The sequence below is a fragment of the Microtus pennsylvanicus genome, chromosome 3 (genome assembly GCF_037038515.1).
Source record: "Microtus pennsylvanicus isolate mMicPen1 chromosome 3, mMicPen1.hap1, whole genome shotgun sequence".
Lineage (NCBI taxonomy): Eukaryota > Metazoa > Chordata > Mammalia > Rodentia > Cricetidae > Microtus > Microtus pennsylvanicus.
The window spans coordinates 139,576,282-139,590,963 of record NC_134581.1 but is presented as its reverse complement, the minus strand read 5'-3'; the positions used below and the strand labels follow the sequence as shown (position 1 = coordinate 139,590,963).

Below are 14,682 nucleotides of genomic sequence, written 5' to 3'. Positions count from 1 at the left end.
CCTATCAGAGCTGAAGTTGTGTTATGCTCACATCTTACGACAGACCAGGAATATCAAAGCAAACGACAGCTCTGGGTCCTCTGGCTGCTGAAAATCAGACCACAGCCCTGCAGGCTGCTGAGTCTTCTGGTCTACGGAACACGGATGCTCCTTCGGATGCAGTGCTGTACAGTTTGCGAAGCACGTCCCACGCTGTCTTCCACTCAAGCCTCAGCCTGGCCCTGTGAGATGCCCCTGGGAGGGCACAAGTCTCCATCCTGTCCTACCAACCATGAAGGGAATTACCTGGGAGCAAATGGGAAACAACAGCAGAACTGAGCCGTGAAGCCAGAATCAGGCTTCAGCCTTCATACAGTCCACCTGTCCCCAGGCAAGGAAGAGGAGGCGAGCTCGTTCAGGCAAAACCCAACTCGGAGGTCACACGTGTGCCACCTGGGCAGAAGCCTGCCTGGCACAACGCAGCATTTTAAAGTCAAATTTATGACAGAGGGGTGTATACCAGGTGGCCACGGAGAGTCAGCTGTACCGGAGGCCAGAGGCCAAGCCCATGCCCCAGGCACTGTATGCTGCAGCCTTTACTGTGTGCCACTGACTTCACTGTATGCCACAGGAGCTGTATACCACAGGAGCTGTATACCACAGGAGCTGTATACCACAGGAGCTGTATGCCACTGACTTCACTGTATGCCACAGGAGCTGTACGCCACAGGAGCTGTATACCACAGGAGCTGTATACCACAGGAACTGTATACCACAGGAACTGTATACCACAGGAACTGTATACCACAGGAACTGTATACCACAGGAGCTGTATGACACTGACTTCACTGTATGCCACAGGAGCTGTATACCACAGGAGCTGTATGCCACAGGAACTGTATGACGCTGACTTCACTGTATGCCACTGCACTGTCTACCACAGGAGCTGTATGCCACTGAATTGTGTGCCATAGGCACTGTATGATACTGCGCTGCATGCCATAGACACTCTGCCACAGGAACTGCATCTCATTGCACTGCAACAGCTGGAAGAATGGTCTATGTGTGATCTCTGGACACTGGGATCTGCAGACACTATTTCACACAGATAAGCTGCTGCTGCCCAGACTCCACCCACCAAACTCTAGCTGTCCTGGTTTTCCTTCCAGTGTGACTCCTGAGCAGCCCTCAAAGTCCTTATGGTTGATCCCTAGTTCCAACATATATATTCTGATTGGTAAATACCTGTTGCCAGGCCTCCAACTTGAAGTGATCCTCCTTCCTCTGCCTCCTGAGTGCTGTCAATATAGGCACTCCAGGTCTGGCCCATAGTTGTTCAGTATCTTTTCTATTACTACATGAACAGGTCTTATGGAATATTTTCGTGCTTCTCCGTTACTCTGAGTATGAGGATATAAATTTCACAGACCTCATCATGCACACAGAGCTATAAGGTGGACACTCAGCTTTTAATAAACACTGAGAATTTTTATCAAAATAATTTTTTAGCAAAACTTCAGTAACATCTTTAAGTGGGTTTGCATTTTATTTATCATACACAGCTTGACATATACACATAGATACACATAGGTATATAGACATGTGTATACATATACACATACATGTGTGTGTGTATATATACATATATATATATATGTAAGAACTAAGAATGATTTAATCAGTGGATGTTACAGAGATTGAATGTAAAATATCCCCCAGGCTCATGCATTTGAACACTTGCCCCTTAGCTTTGGGATGTTTTGGAGCTTGTAGACCCTTTGGAACTGCTAGCAGAAGCACGTTGCTGAGAGAAGTTCATGAAAACAATACCCACTCTTGGCCCAGGCTGAGCTCTCCACTTCCTGGTCCTCTATAAATTAGAGTATAGCTACAATCTCCCACTGCCTCACAGTGCTGCCCAGCTCTTGCATCTTCTCCTCCATGATGGACTGAATCCCCTGAAACCCTTCTCTCTTAAGTTGCTTCTGTCTTGAATTTTGCCACAGCAACAGGAAGGGAATATGGTTAAGAGCTCCGGCTGCCCTTGCAGAGGACCAGGATTTAATCCCCAGCACCCATATGGCACTTCACAGTCATCTGTAACACAACCATCTGGAACTGCAGTCCCAGGGGATCCAAGCCCTCCTATGGTCTCCAAGGGCACTGTACAAACATAGTGCACAGACATACATTCGGTCAAAGCACCCAACCTACACAAAGTAATAAAATATTAAAAAAGAAAAAAAGACCGAACATGCCAAGTGTCAGTGGGGAGGCAGGGCAACTGGAACTCCTGCATTCTGTGGGGGAAATGAAAGTTTGCACAAGAGCCTAATGGCTACTTAAAATGCAAACCAGCACACCACAGCACACGACATTCCAAGAGAAATAAAAACATGTCTACACAAAGACGTTGCACGAATGTTCATACCACTGTGTGTGTGGCAGCCAAAACTGGGAACAACCCACCTGTGTTCACATGAAGGCTTATTCATATGAGAGAACACCATTTAAGTCTGTGGAAATGAAGGGACTTTGTACCACAACATGGATGAATGTCAAAGCATCTGTACCAAATGAAAAGTAGTAAGACGCTCACACTATTTCATTCTCTACAGTTCTATAACTGACAAACTCCTCTATGGCAACGTGAGATAGATCAATGACTGTTTACAGTCAGTAACAGGATGACTTGGTCACAAAAGGATAGCAGGAAACTTCTAGAAGTGACTGATGTGTCAACTACCTCGACTGAGAGGGACTGCAAAATATATGTAGAGATATTTTGATAGCATTGAATTAAGAACAATAAAAACGTCTGTGACCTCATAGATCTTGTTCTCAGAAACTTCTCTTAAGGATATTTCAAAAGAAATAAAAAGCTTCTTGTACATTTTCCTGGCAGCATCACCTATATCAAAAACTACTGGAAATGACTTAATTGCCCAGCTGCTGTGCAAGTGCTAATAGATCAACAGTGGACAGTTTCATTCACAATTAGAAATAAAAAAGGAAGCAAAGAGTCAGATGTGGCAGCACATACCTCTAGTCCCTTCTGCTGAGGCCAAAGAATCATGAGTTCAAGGCCAGCCTGGGCTACATAGTGAGCCTGAATGCCATAACAAAACCTAGCTTTAATAAGGGTAGAGGAAACCGGGCAGTGGTGGTGCACACCTTTATCCCAGCACTTGGGAGGCAGAGGCAGGCGGATCTCTGTGAGTTCAAAGCCAGCCTGGTCTACAAAGCAAGTTCCAGCACAGCTGGAACTAATAAGTGAGCTCCAGATGCAGAGAGACTTTGAAGAACAAGATTGATCTCTGGTACACACACACACACACACACACACACACACACACACACACACAGGAGCTTACACACACACAAAAGGGAGATGCTTGGTGTATTTATATTTACAGTGTGCAGAAACTACTACAAGGTTATACCTACACTGTGGCAGCATCTGTGTGAACCCTGTGTTATTTACATGTACAAGAACACAAAGAGGCCAGGCGGTGGTGGCGCACACCTTTAATCCCAGCACTTGGGAGGCAGAGGCAGGCGGATCTCTGTGAGTTTGACAGAGCTACAAGAGCTAGTTCCAGGACAGGAACCAAAAGCTACGGAGAAACCCTGTTTCGAAAATCAAAAAAAGAAAAAAAAAAGAACACAAAGAGGAAGAAAACACAGAAGAGAAAACGCCAGGGGATGAATGGCAGCTAACTGGCATGTGGGGTCTGCTTTCCTCTTGGTTTGTCTCCTGTAACATTACAGTGTTTTCATAACACTTTTAAAATGTCTCCTTGTTGGTTTTGGCTCTGTCTCCCACGTGGGGATTACTGCCATGTAAGTTTTGGGTCTGTCAGCTGCCAGCATTAGCACCTCCATGTGGTCAGCCACAGCCCAGTCAGCTTGCCTTTCAGTCATTGGTAAACCGCTGACCAACCTGCATGGTGGTGAGGACGCTCCCTTTCATCCCTTGGAGTCAATCCATTTCTGCTCATGTTCAGGTCCCCACAGGAGGAGGACTGGAAGGTGGGTCAGCAGAGAATGTCTTAGAGGTGGAGCCCCTTGGACCATGTTGGTCATTGACCAAGTAAAGCTGATGCCAATCACCTCTGACTGCCAAATGCTCCCCAGAGGCGACACAGACAGAAACAGGAATACAGTGGTCACCCAGGAGAGGGTTAGGACCTTAAAAGGGAAAGTGACAGATACTTGCAGGGGCTGTTGTCAGGTGCTGATGTGAGTCCTTCCGTAGCTGATGTCAGGTCCCTGCTTCCAGTACAGTCCTAGGACACTAACCCCAGTGTGGCAGGTAACTGATAACCTTCCCCCAAACCTGCCATCTCCATCTGCTCGCCACTTCCAAAGAGTTGTCCTCTCCTCTGTCACTTCTCCACGCAAGTCTCGCATACATTTGAGACTTTATTACTGTTACTCAACTGACCTGAAGCCAAGTTCTAGCGGACCATTTGTCCCACCCACTGGAGGCAGTTAGCTTGGCCAGAGTTCAGGGAAGGTAAGGAGCCACACAACAGCCACCCAGGTAGAGCCCTCCTAAAGGGACCCCAATGCCATTTTGTCACTCCCAGATTATGTCCACACTAGGAAGGCAGACTCAGTTTCCCTAACTAGCCTCCAGTGGAGACCTACCTTGCTGATTAGTGGGCATAGGGTGTGTGTGTGTGTGTGTGTGTGTGTGTGTGTGTGTGTGCATATTCTCTCTTCCTAAACTGGTGATCTAGGTACCCAGTGGCATGAAGTCATATTTCCCATTCTTAGCCTAGAAAAACAGGAGTTCAAAAATTCTCTCTCCTCCTTCAGGGAACCCCTCTGAGTCTACCTGGAGGAGGCCAAACACTCTGGCCTGCCCCAGCAGCTTATCCCATTTTTTTCTCATGTATTTGGTGGGATTATGGTTGTGTGTCTGTGCTTTTCTGGAGCTCTTTGAGAATGCTGCCTTAAGACTGGGAGAAGGCTGGGGGATGTAGCTCAGTTGGCAGAGTGTGTGCCTAGCTTGTAGAAGCCCTGGGTTTGATCCCCAGCACCAAACCAGCCAGGTGTGGTGGTGCATGCCTGTGATCCCAGTCATCCTCAGGGAGTGATGGGAGACCAGTCGGGAACACTTGAGACTCTGTCTCAAAGAGCACAATAAAAATAATTTTTTAAGAGGAATGAATGCACCGGGTGGTGGTGGCACACACCTTTAATCCCAGCACAGAGGCAGCGGCAGAGGCAGGCAGATCTCTGTGAGTTCAAGACCAACCTGGTCTGCAAGAGCTAGTTCCAGGACAGGTTCCAAGCAACAGAGAAACCCTGTCTCAAAAAAAAAAAAAAAAAAAACAAAACAAAAAAACAAAAAAAACCCAAGAAGAATGAATGCTCAGGGAAGAAATAAAAATGGAAGGGGTTGTGTGGGAAGATCTGTGAATGGCAGGCCCAGCAAAGTGCACTTGGCCTTGTCTGTGGTTGACTGAGAAAGGATGAGGCACCTCCTCACAGCTCCCAGCATCCTCCTGGGTAGATGTGGACAGACATCCATGAGTCCTGGTCTTGCCCCTCCAGGAGGGGAGGGGGAAGCTTATATGGGCTGTGGGACCCACTGAATTTCCTTTTCCTGTCCCAAGTCAAGACCCTAACAGTCATAAAGGTGATATCAAACAGGCAGGCACCCCAGAACTCTGAAAGATAGGTGCAGGTACAGAGGATGGGAGCACAGACACCTCCACCACCAACCTGGACCCAGAAACCACCACCATCACCACCACCCAGGCACCCTGGCTCAAATGCCTTCTAGCCCTGGGTGCCACTACCTGCCTCTTTTCAGACTGGGAACAGAGCTGCAGAGTGAGTCGCCCTGATCAGCTGGAAGTGTCCAGGGCCTAAGGAAAAGATGCTGCATGTCGCAGAATCTTCCTGTGCTGTTGACTAGAGCTAGCATCTAATCCGGACAACTCTCTGCTGAAGGGGAAGGGATAATGTCTGGTCTATTCAAGACTGTCTAGTATTTACTCAGCAAAAAAAGACAAGCAGCAAACATTCCAGCCTGTGCCACTGTGGACGGAGTTGAGATGCCCCCCCCCCCCCCATTGAAGAAGTACCAAGTAATTAAGTAAAATGTTTTCTGTAGCCTAACTGGGAATTCAAGCCTCCGCGTGCTGGGGGAGGGGGGTAGGCAGACAGTGCAGAGACCTTGACTCTTAGGGTCCCAGAGTAACGTGGGGACCCCCAGAGTTGCCTTAGCTCATTCACTTAAATACTGTAAACAGAATTACACTCCAGAAAGGGTGGGGTACGGGAACCTGGGTCCAGGGAGCGGACCTTGCCACCAGCTTAAGGAAGCGCCTCTCTACGGGTGCCGCGTAATTAAGTAATTAAGTTTATTTCCTCCGAAATAAAGACGAGCAATCATGCCTGCAAATTCTGGGCTTCGGGGAGGCTCCGAGCCTCACACAGAGCTCCGCCCCAGTCCTAGGAACCAAGAGGCCGATCGTGTACCTAAGAGCCTGGAATCGAATCAGCGTGAGTGTGAGCGTGAGCGGATCAGAGAAGATGAAAAGGCGCTGTCCACCCCACCCTGTCCCTCCCCAGCCCGCGGCGCGTGATGGAGCCTTTGATGTCCTGGGTGAAAACTCTCGGAGCCAAAAGCGTGGTGTACCATCCTAGGGCGGCCGGCAGTGCGACGTGAGCCCGCGCGCGGCGCTCTGCCCCTTTGCAGCGCCACGGAGCTTGGAGCTCCAGGCGGTTCCAGCCAGCTCCTGCTCTGGGCACCCGCTTGCAGAGTCCAGTGTCCAGGAAAGCCCTTGGCCCTGTGACTGGTGTTGAGGGAGGGCTCATGGCACCCATAGAAAGGCTCTTCTTTAAGCTGGTGGCGGTTGCTCCCTGGACCCCGTTTCCTGAATCCCACTCTTCCGGAATGGCAATTCTGTTCACAGTGGTTAAATGAATGAGCTTAAAGAAAGCGTTTTCTAAGCCAGCTCCGGGGGTCCCCACACTACCCTGGGAGCCTGATTCAAGGTCCCTACACACTAGCCCCCCCCCCCCCCGCGCGCCGCAGGAGACTCGAAATCCCAGCTAGGCCACAAAAAACATTTGACTTACTTAGTACTTCTTCGATGGGGGCAGCTCACCTCGGCCCACAGTGGCACAGGCTAGAATGTTGGTGGCATGTCTTTTCTCTGCACCCATATTGCAACCTGAAAACAACATAAAAGAATTTTGCAGAAGAAAACGACTGAGGGATGGCTATGAGCACCCACCCTACTTCTCATTTCTGAGGAGAACGGATGTGGGTACAAGATCCCTCCTTTTACTCAAGGGGAAATTGAGTTCTCATAAGGCCCCAGACTGACTCCCAAACCCTGGGCCTGGGATGAGTGTTCTGGTATTGTCACAACCACACTGGGCAGTTTTTGTTTTGTTTTGTTTGTGGCAGCACAGGCTCCGCATGCTCTCTGGAACCGTAGGACCTGACAGGCTCCCCTAAAATAACTCTGATAATGGTGGCTGTGCCGCTCTGAGATGGGCAAGCATCTTCTGTTGCTGCTGAATAAATGAGAAGGGTTAAAAGAAGCAACCAGGAAGGAGACACTGAGAACTCTGGAGAAGACCATGAGGCCACCCCCTGGGGTAAGAACCAGAGGCCTGCACCCTCTCCGTCCAAGGTCCTGGTCCAAGACCTGGGCCCAGTCTCCCTCCAGCTCTAACCCCCAAGAACTCTTCAGACAGAAACACCTGGGTCAAGGAAAATGGAAGAATTTTCCATGGCCTTGGATTTCATTTAATAGCCCTGGGGGTGGGGGTGGGGCTTCAAACCTGAGAAAGTCAGTGACTTCCAGGTCTGCACACCTCAGCAACCAACACACACACACACACACACACACACACACCATTAATGGAGTAAGTTTCCCCAAGAGGTGCTGGGAACACTTGTGGTTGGCTACTGTAAGGAAATAAACTGGCCCAAAGATTTTCAAGTCCCTGGAATCCCTTGCGCTCAGAGCATTCAATAGAATGCCAGTGGAGCCTGTGGCCACACCTCAGGAAGAGGGAACTTGATCATTATCAACCCACCCCTGCTCAAAGAAATAAACAAAACAAAAACAACAACAACAACAAAAACTAAGAAGGAAGCAAAGGGGAAAGCTAGGAGAAAAATTTTTCCATATTGCTTTAATCCAAAATGGGAAAACTTATGACCTTTGTATTAATCAAATAATTTGTCAGAATTTTGCAGCATGGATGGAATCTTCAACCTACGGGATGTAGAAGTACATTATCTGAATAAAGTTTTATGTGATAGGATCGCAGGAATCTTTTGTTTATCAAATATGGCAGTTGTGATCTTGAGAATTTGAATCCCAGTAGGCCAAAGCAGCACCCTGAGCAGAGGTGCAGGAAAGTGGAGAGAGATCAGAATTCCAGAAGAATGAGGCGTGCAGGACCAGACACCACTGGGACCTGGAGGCTTCTAGCCATAGGCACAGGAGTTCAAGGGGGTCGCAGAGAGTTAGTGGGCCATTATTAAAGCATACTGTAACGAACACTGGACAAATCACAAGAATGAGGTTCTTTTAGTCCAGTACAAGATAGTCGGTCTGCTACTCACATTTTGGAAGTAAGGAAGATAATAATTGTGGATTTATTAAGACCCAAATCTTCCAATTAGACATCCCTGTGTGGGAATTCAAGTTAAATATGATACGCTTCAGAGCATAGGAAAGGAAAACAAAACAAACCAGAGAAGCAGCAGCTTCCAAAGTGGAGCAGCCCCGGCACAAAGCCTTAGTTCTAATATTTTTATATAATGCCCCTTTATGTTTTACACTCATTAATTTTGTGTGTGTGTGCTGGTGTGTTGCACTAGACCTAGCTCAGGCGCGCACACACACACCCTTTTGTAAAGAATTACATCTAGAGGTCTTTCTCGGGCCCACAGACTTTGACACCTTGCATGCCCCTCGACAGCCTTTTCGATGTTTACCAGATATTTATCACCACAAGAATGTATGGAATCACACTGACATAGTGACTTGGAATTTAAAATCTGGACATACAAGTCTTGGAATCTTGGAAATATGGAGAACCATTAGTTTAAAGTTTGCTTTGGGAAAAAGAAACAGGATTTCCCCAGTCTCCTTAAAAGAAGGAAACTGCAGGGAGGGAGGAGGGCATTCACTGGAACACTCCTAATGGGAGTTTTGGGGGGAGGTGTCTTCAAGCAAGCCTAGGTCAACTGAGGGAGAGGGTCTGGGTTCTCTGCCTCTGTTTTCCAAAGGCAGCCACCCTGTGTTCACTGAAGAACGAAACAAAACCAGAAGGCCGAGCCACCCACGTTAGACCTCAACCCTCCGCGGTGTTTCTTCTTCCCAACCGGGCACCTTCCACACGGTTCTGCACCCACAGTTCCCACTCCTAGGAGTGGTATTTCCTGGCTGAGGCCTCTGGCTTCAAGATCAGAATCTTAAGACTCAAGTCTTAGATTCCTGAGATGGGAACCAAACAGGTCCCAAAAATGGCCAGAAAGCGAACCAGCCGGTGAGGCTGCACCACCGGGAGTCTCTCGCTCTAGCAAGGAATCCTACCACAGGAGGGCAGAAACCGGACACCTCGGAACAGCAGAGTTGTGAGCAGCCTCCACCGAAGCCTCTAGAGCCAGCTGGCACACTCTGGCCCCGGAGGACCGGAGGGAAGGAGAACTGACCGCTAGAGAGCAGGAGCCAAGTCGTCTCTGCCCCGGGCAACACGCCCCAGCGTGTAGGGAAGGGTCCCAAGCCACCTAAAGACGGGCGATGCGCTGGGGAGACTTTCTAGAGATACAAAACCCCCGGACAGTCTAGGAACTACCGCATTACCTGTGGCGCATACTAAAACAGACGCAGGCTGCAGGTTCCTAAGGGCAGTGAAGTTGGCTAGGAACCTGGAAATCCTCTTCTGAAAAAGAACCGGAGAGTGGGCCGGGCAGCCTAGACCTGGGTTAGGAAAACAACCCAAGAACTTCCTATTCTCCTCCCCACAATAATTAAGCGCGCCCCACCCTCGTCCAGTTCTTACCCTCTCTGGACAAAAAAAAAAGGCAGTGAAGCTTCTTTCCACCTGAGACTCCCAACTTTCCGCAGACACCGACAGAAATCCTGGAGTGCTGAGACGGGCACGGAGATCTCCTGGCCTTGGGCCTCAGTCTCCCGCTTGGCACGCAGAAAGGGACGGCCCCAGGTTCACCAGGAGCCCTCCCCGCTCTGACGTTTGTGGGGCTCCCGCTGAGCGGCCGCCGCTACCGGGGGAGGTGTGCCAGCCGACTGGGGGGGGGGGCAGTCGGGGGCGGGCAGGGAACCGGCTACGCCCCGTGCTCGCTGGCGCCTTTAAGGAGAAGAAGCCGGCGGAGGGAGGAGCTGGCCCAGGTGTGTGCAGGAGAGCGAGCGCCACGCCGCCGGTGCTCCGAGCTGAAGTCCGGGGCTGCTGAGCCGAGTGAGTCGCCCACCACCCGGCCCGGCCCGCCGCCGGTCTCGCCACTATGCCCTTGGCTTGAGCTGTATTTCTGTCGCAGGGGTGCGGCATGGGCAGCCCCGGCCGGGGTCTACGGCACCCCCATTGACTGCCCTCGCCCGGAACTCCAGCCCGCAGCCTCCTCTACTCGCACAGCCTCGACGGTCGTCCTGGGACCAGAAGGTTCTCCCAAACAGCTGCCGCCACCTCGTCCTCGGAGCCGCGTCCGGACCCCCTGATCGCCTGGCACCAGAGCACCAAAGACTCTCCGGCCGGCGCCCCAGACGAGCCGTCGGTGAGCGCGGCGCTCCGGGTCCCGAGGTCCCCACGCTCGCAGCGCTTTCGCTGCCAGCCGCGTGAGCCCGGGCGTCGTCACCCGGGGTTCGGGGGTCCCGGGCCGGCGCGGCCGTCGGCAGCGGCGGACGACGGGGGGTACGGGGGACCGCAGAGCCATGACGGCCGAGAGCGCGCCGCCGCCCCCGCCGCAGCCCGAGGCGCTGGCGGCCGTGAAGGAGGAGCGCGGCGAGGCGGCGGCGAGCGCGGGGATCCCGGCGGAGGCAGCGGGCCGTGGCGCCGGGGGACGGCGACGCAAGCGCCCCCTGCAGCGGGGAAAGCCGCCCTACAGCTACATCGCGCTCATTGCCATGGCCATCGCGCACGCTCCCGAGCGCCGCCTGACTCTGGGCGGCATCTACAAGTTCATCACCGAGCGCTTCCCGTTCTACCGCGACAACCCCAAGAAGTGGCAGAATAGCATCCGCCACAACCTCACGCTCAACGACTGCTTCCTCAAGATCCCGCGTGAGGCGGGCCGCCCGGGCAAGGGCAACTACTGGGCGCTCGACCCCAACGCCGAGGACATGTTCGAGAGCGGTAGCTTCCTGCGCCGCCGCAAGCGCTTCAAGCGCTCGGACCTGTCCACCTACCCCGCCTACATGCACGATGCCGCTGCAGCTGCCGCCGCCGCCGCCGCCGCCATCTTCCCGGGCGCCGTGCCCACCGCGAGGCCGGCCTACCCGGGCGCCGTCTACGCGGGCTACGCGCCTCCGCTCGCCGCGCCCCCGCCGGTCTACTACCCCGCCGCGTCGCCGGGACCCTGCCGCGTCTTCAGCCTGGTTCCCGAGCGGCCGCTCAGCCCGGATCTGGGCCCGGCGACGTCTGCAGCCGCCGGCGGCTCATGTGCCTTCGCGGCGGCGGCGGGCGCGGCCGGCACCGGGAGCTTCCAGCCGTCGGTCTGCGCGGGCGCGCGACCCGTCAACCCCGCCGCCTACGCCGCCGCCTACGCGGGCCCCGACGGCGCGTACCCGCAGGGGGCGAGCAGCGCGCTCTTCGCCGCCGCTGCAGCAGGTCGCCTAGCGGGACCCTCCTCGCCCCCCGCGGGAGGCGGCGGCGGCGTGGAAGCCGCGGTGGACTTCTATGGGCGCACGTCGCCGGGCCAGTTCGGAGCGGCGCTGGGGCCCTGCTACAATCCCAGCGGGCAGCTCGGAGCGGGCGGTGGCAGCGCCTATCACGCCCGCCACGCCACCGCCTATACCGGTGCGGTGGATCGGTTCGTGTCTGCCATGTGAGCACGAAACCTCACAGACTCCAAGACGGTCCGAAAGATATTAATCCCCGGAACCGGCAGAAAGGACTAAAAAGTGTATCGGGTTGAGATCCACGTGCAAGGCCCCTGAGGACCGTAGGGGCCCGGTGTCTTGCACACGATTCGCAGGCCCGATTTGCTTTGGACGTGGGCGGACGTTGGGGATGTTACAGCCGAGTTTGGACTGGCAAGAGACCCTCGTTGATGCGAAGCTCCAAAGTGCTTGCCTTTCTGCCTTTTTACTTGGGAGGGTCCTAGGCTATAAAGAGTGGAAAGCAGCCTAGTTCTAGGATCCGAACTGTGGTGGAGTCGGGTGGCTTCACTGTGTGCTGTGCTGCGCCAAACTCGGGCTAGAGAGCTACACGCTCGGCCTCTTGTATTTTTGACTACCTTACTACAATAAAAGGCTCGGACAGTGCCTTTCTTCTTAAAGAAAGAACGAAATTGCAAAAGAAGTTTTTTTTTTTTAACTAAAATGGTTCTGTTCAACTGGACTGATTTTACCTGCTTCCAAGAACCACAAACCTGGGTCGCAATCATAACTGAGACACAGTTCCCCAGTGTCGTCCAGCCCCATCTCCGGGATTTTCCGTCTGTCTGCTACACAGGAGAGCTGTGTGGTTTTACCCTGTTTTTAATTTTTCGAGGAAGGGGTTTCTCTGTAGCTTTGGAACCTGTCTTTGGAACAGTGCTGTAGACCAGGTTAGCCTCGAACTCTAAAGATCCACCTGCTTCCGCCTCCCCGAGTGCTGGGATTAAAGGCGTGCGCCACCACCGCCCCCAGCTACCCTCTCGTTTTTTAATCACCTCCCATTATCCACGGTTCCGTATCTGGCAGCATTTGTGAGCCACCCAAGACTGCCCAGTAGCCGGCCAGGAATTGGGAACAGATCGCTGACGAGTATTTAACCCAAAGACCCCGGACTAGCTCCAAGAAGAGATTATGTCCTAATTATTGAATCTTCAGCGGTCACTATCCAGCCAAAACTCTGGTTTTCTGATGAGGAGGATGTAAGAGGGATGGCTTACAGTAATTGGGGCTGGCTATTCCTTCCCTTGCCCTCGGTCACGGCCTGCCTCAGTACCCTCCTCGAACAAAAATGAAAGAAAAAGTAATAAATTGGATGATTAACAAAACCATCTTTTTAAAAGAAGGGTTTTTTTTTAATTCATTGTGCATCTTCTTTATCTGAGGCAGCAGGTTCATGGAAATCAGAACTTACATCAGGGAAAGTCCAACCTGTCTCCATCTTTCTCTTGGGAAGATTTGGTTTTAGAGCGAGAACATCTAGCATTGAGGAAGGGCTCCACTCCCTTCAGACAGCCTAATTTTTTTAATGGACTGATTTAATAAAAAATCTGCAAGAAAGTGAACACCAGCAAGAGAAACTCAGTCTCTTTCTGTGTAGTTCTATTGATAAGGAAAGAAGTGGCTGTGAAAAACTGCCATGAAAGTATTGGGGTGTGGGGGGGGGGGAGACTGTACTATCCTGTTCACAAAGAATTTGGTCCCTATCAGAGTATTTATCTAAGTCACACATCCAATAGAAATACAGCACAAGCCACAAATGTAATTTAAATTTTCCTAATAGCTACATTAAAAAAATTAAAAAATTAACAGGTGAGATTAGCTGGAATAGTAGATTTATTTAACCCAATATATCTGAAATATCATTCTCACACACTCAAGATAAAAGCCATTAAAATTTTATTTCATCTGTGCCTTCAGAGGGTGGGACTATACCACTTACAGTTCTAGCATCTTTGATCTAGCCATACTCGCGTACTCAACAGCACCAGGAGCTATCCAGGCTTTTGCGGTGGTAGATGACTTGGAGGCAGGTACTTTTCAACCCTGTAACTCCGGAATAGTGGGAGTGTTGAGGTCCGCTCCTCTCCTGGTGTTGAGGTCCGCTCCTCTCCTGGTGGTCTCTTCTGGGTATGGTGCTAGGGCCTTGCCTCCCACCCGGGTGCATTCTCCTCTGGGCTGAAAAAGAGCAGTTTTTGCCCACATTAGTTCCGGAACTGAGCCTTTGTTTCCTAATTGCCAAATTGGGAGCTCCGACAACACCATTAACCTTAAACCCGCCTCTCCAGCAGTGTCCTCACTTTCAAAATAGGATTTTGTGATTGCTTACCTCACAGGGTTCTCCTAAAGTTAAAAGAGAAGGGAGAAAGAGACCGGAAAACGGTAGGGGTGGGGTGGGAGGAAGGTGTGGTAAACGAAGTTAAAAAAACAGCAACAACAACAAAACTCGTTGCAAAGAGTAAGGAGGCCGGAAAAACAACAACAACAAAAAACTCGTTGCTAAGAGTAAGGAGGCTGGAAAAACTGCCTTATCATGGAAACTTGGGGTGTCCTGTTGCCAGAAAGCAGGCGAAAGACAGGACCGGAAAGCTGAGCCTTCATCTGAAGTGTGGGCTTTGGCACTGGGTGAGACATCGCCCAAGGAAAAGTTGTTGTCCAAGAAAGATGCTGCTCAGAGGAAACTGAGTTTGTGGTACCCTCCGGACTGGATTGGCGGTCCTGGAAGACTGGGACCGTAGGATGAGGACAGGGACCCCCTTCCGCGTCTCCCGCGGGCCAGAGCACAGAGCAGTCAGGTGGCGGGATGCTTATGAACATTTCAGCG

General features: G+C 51.7%; 1 protein-coding gene across 1 annotated transcript; it reads left to right on the top strand.

Annotated features, from left to right (window-relative positions):
- The first annotated feature begins 10,916 nt into the window (after positions 1–10,916).
- Foxe1 (forkhead box E1) lies at positions 10,917–12,032 on the top strand. The gene has a single exon (XM_075968061.1). It carries the CDS (start codon positions 10,917–10,919, stop codon positions 12,030–12,032), a length of 1,116 nt encoding a protein of 371 aa, XP_075824176.1.
- The last annotated feature ends 2,650 nt before the right edge of the window (positions 12,033–14,682 follow it).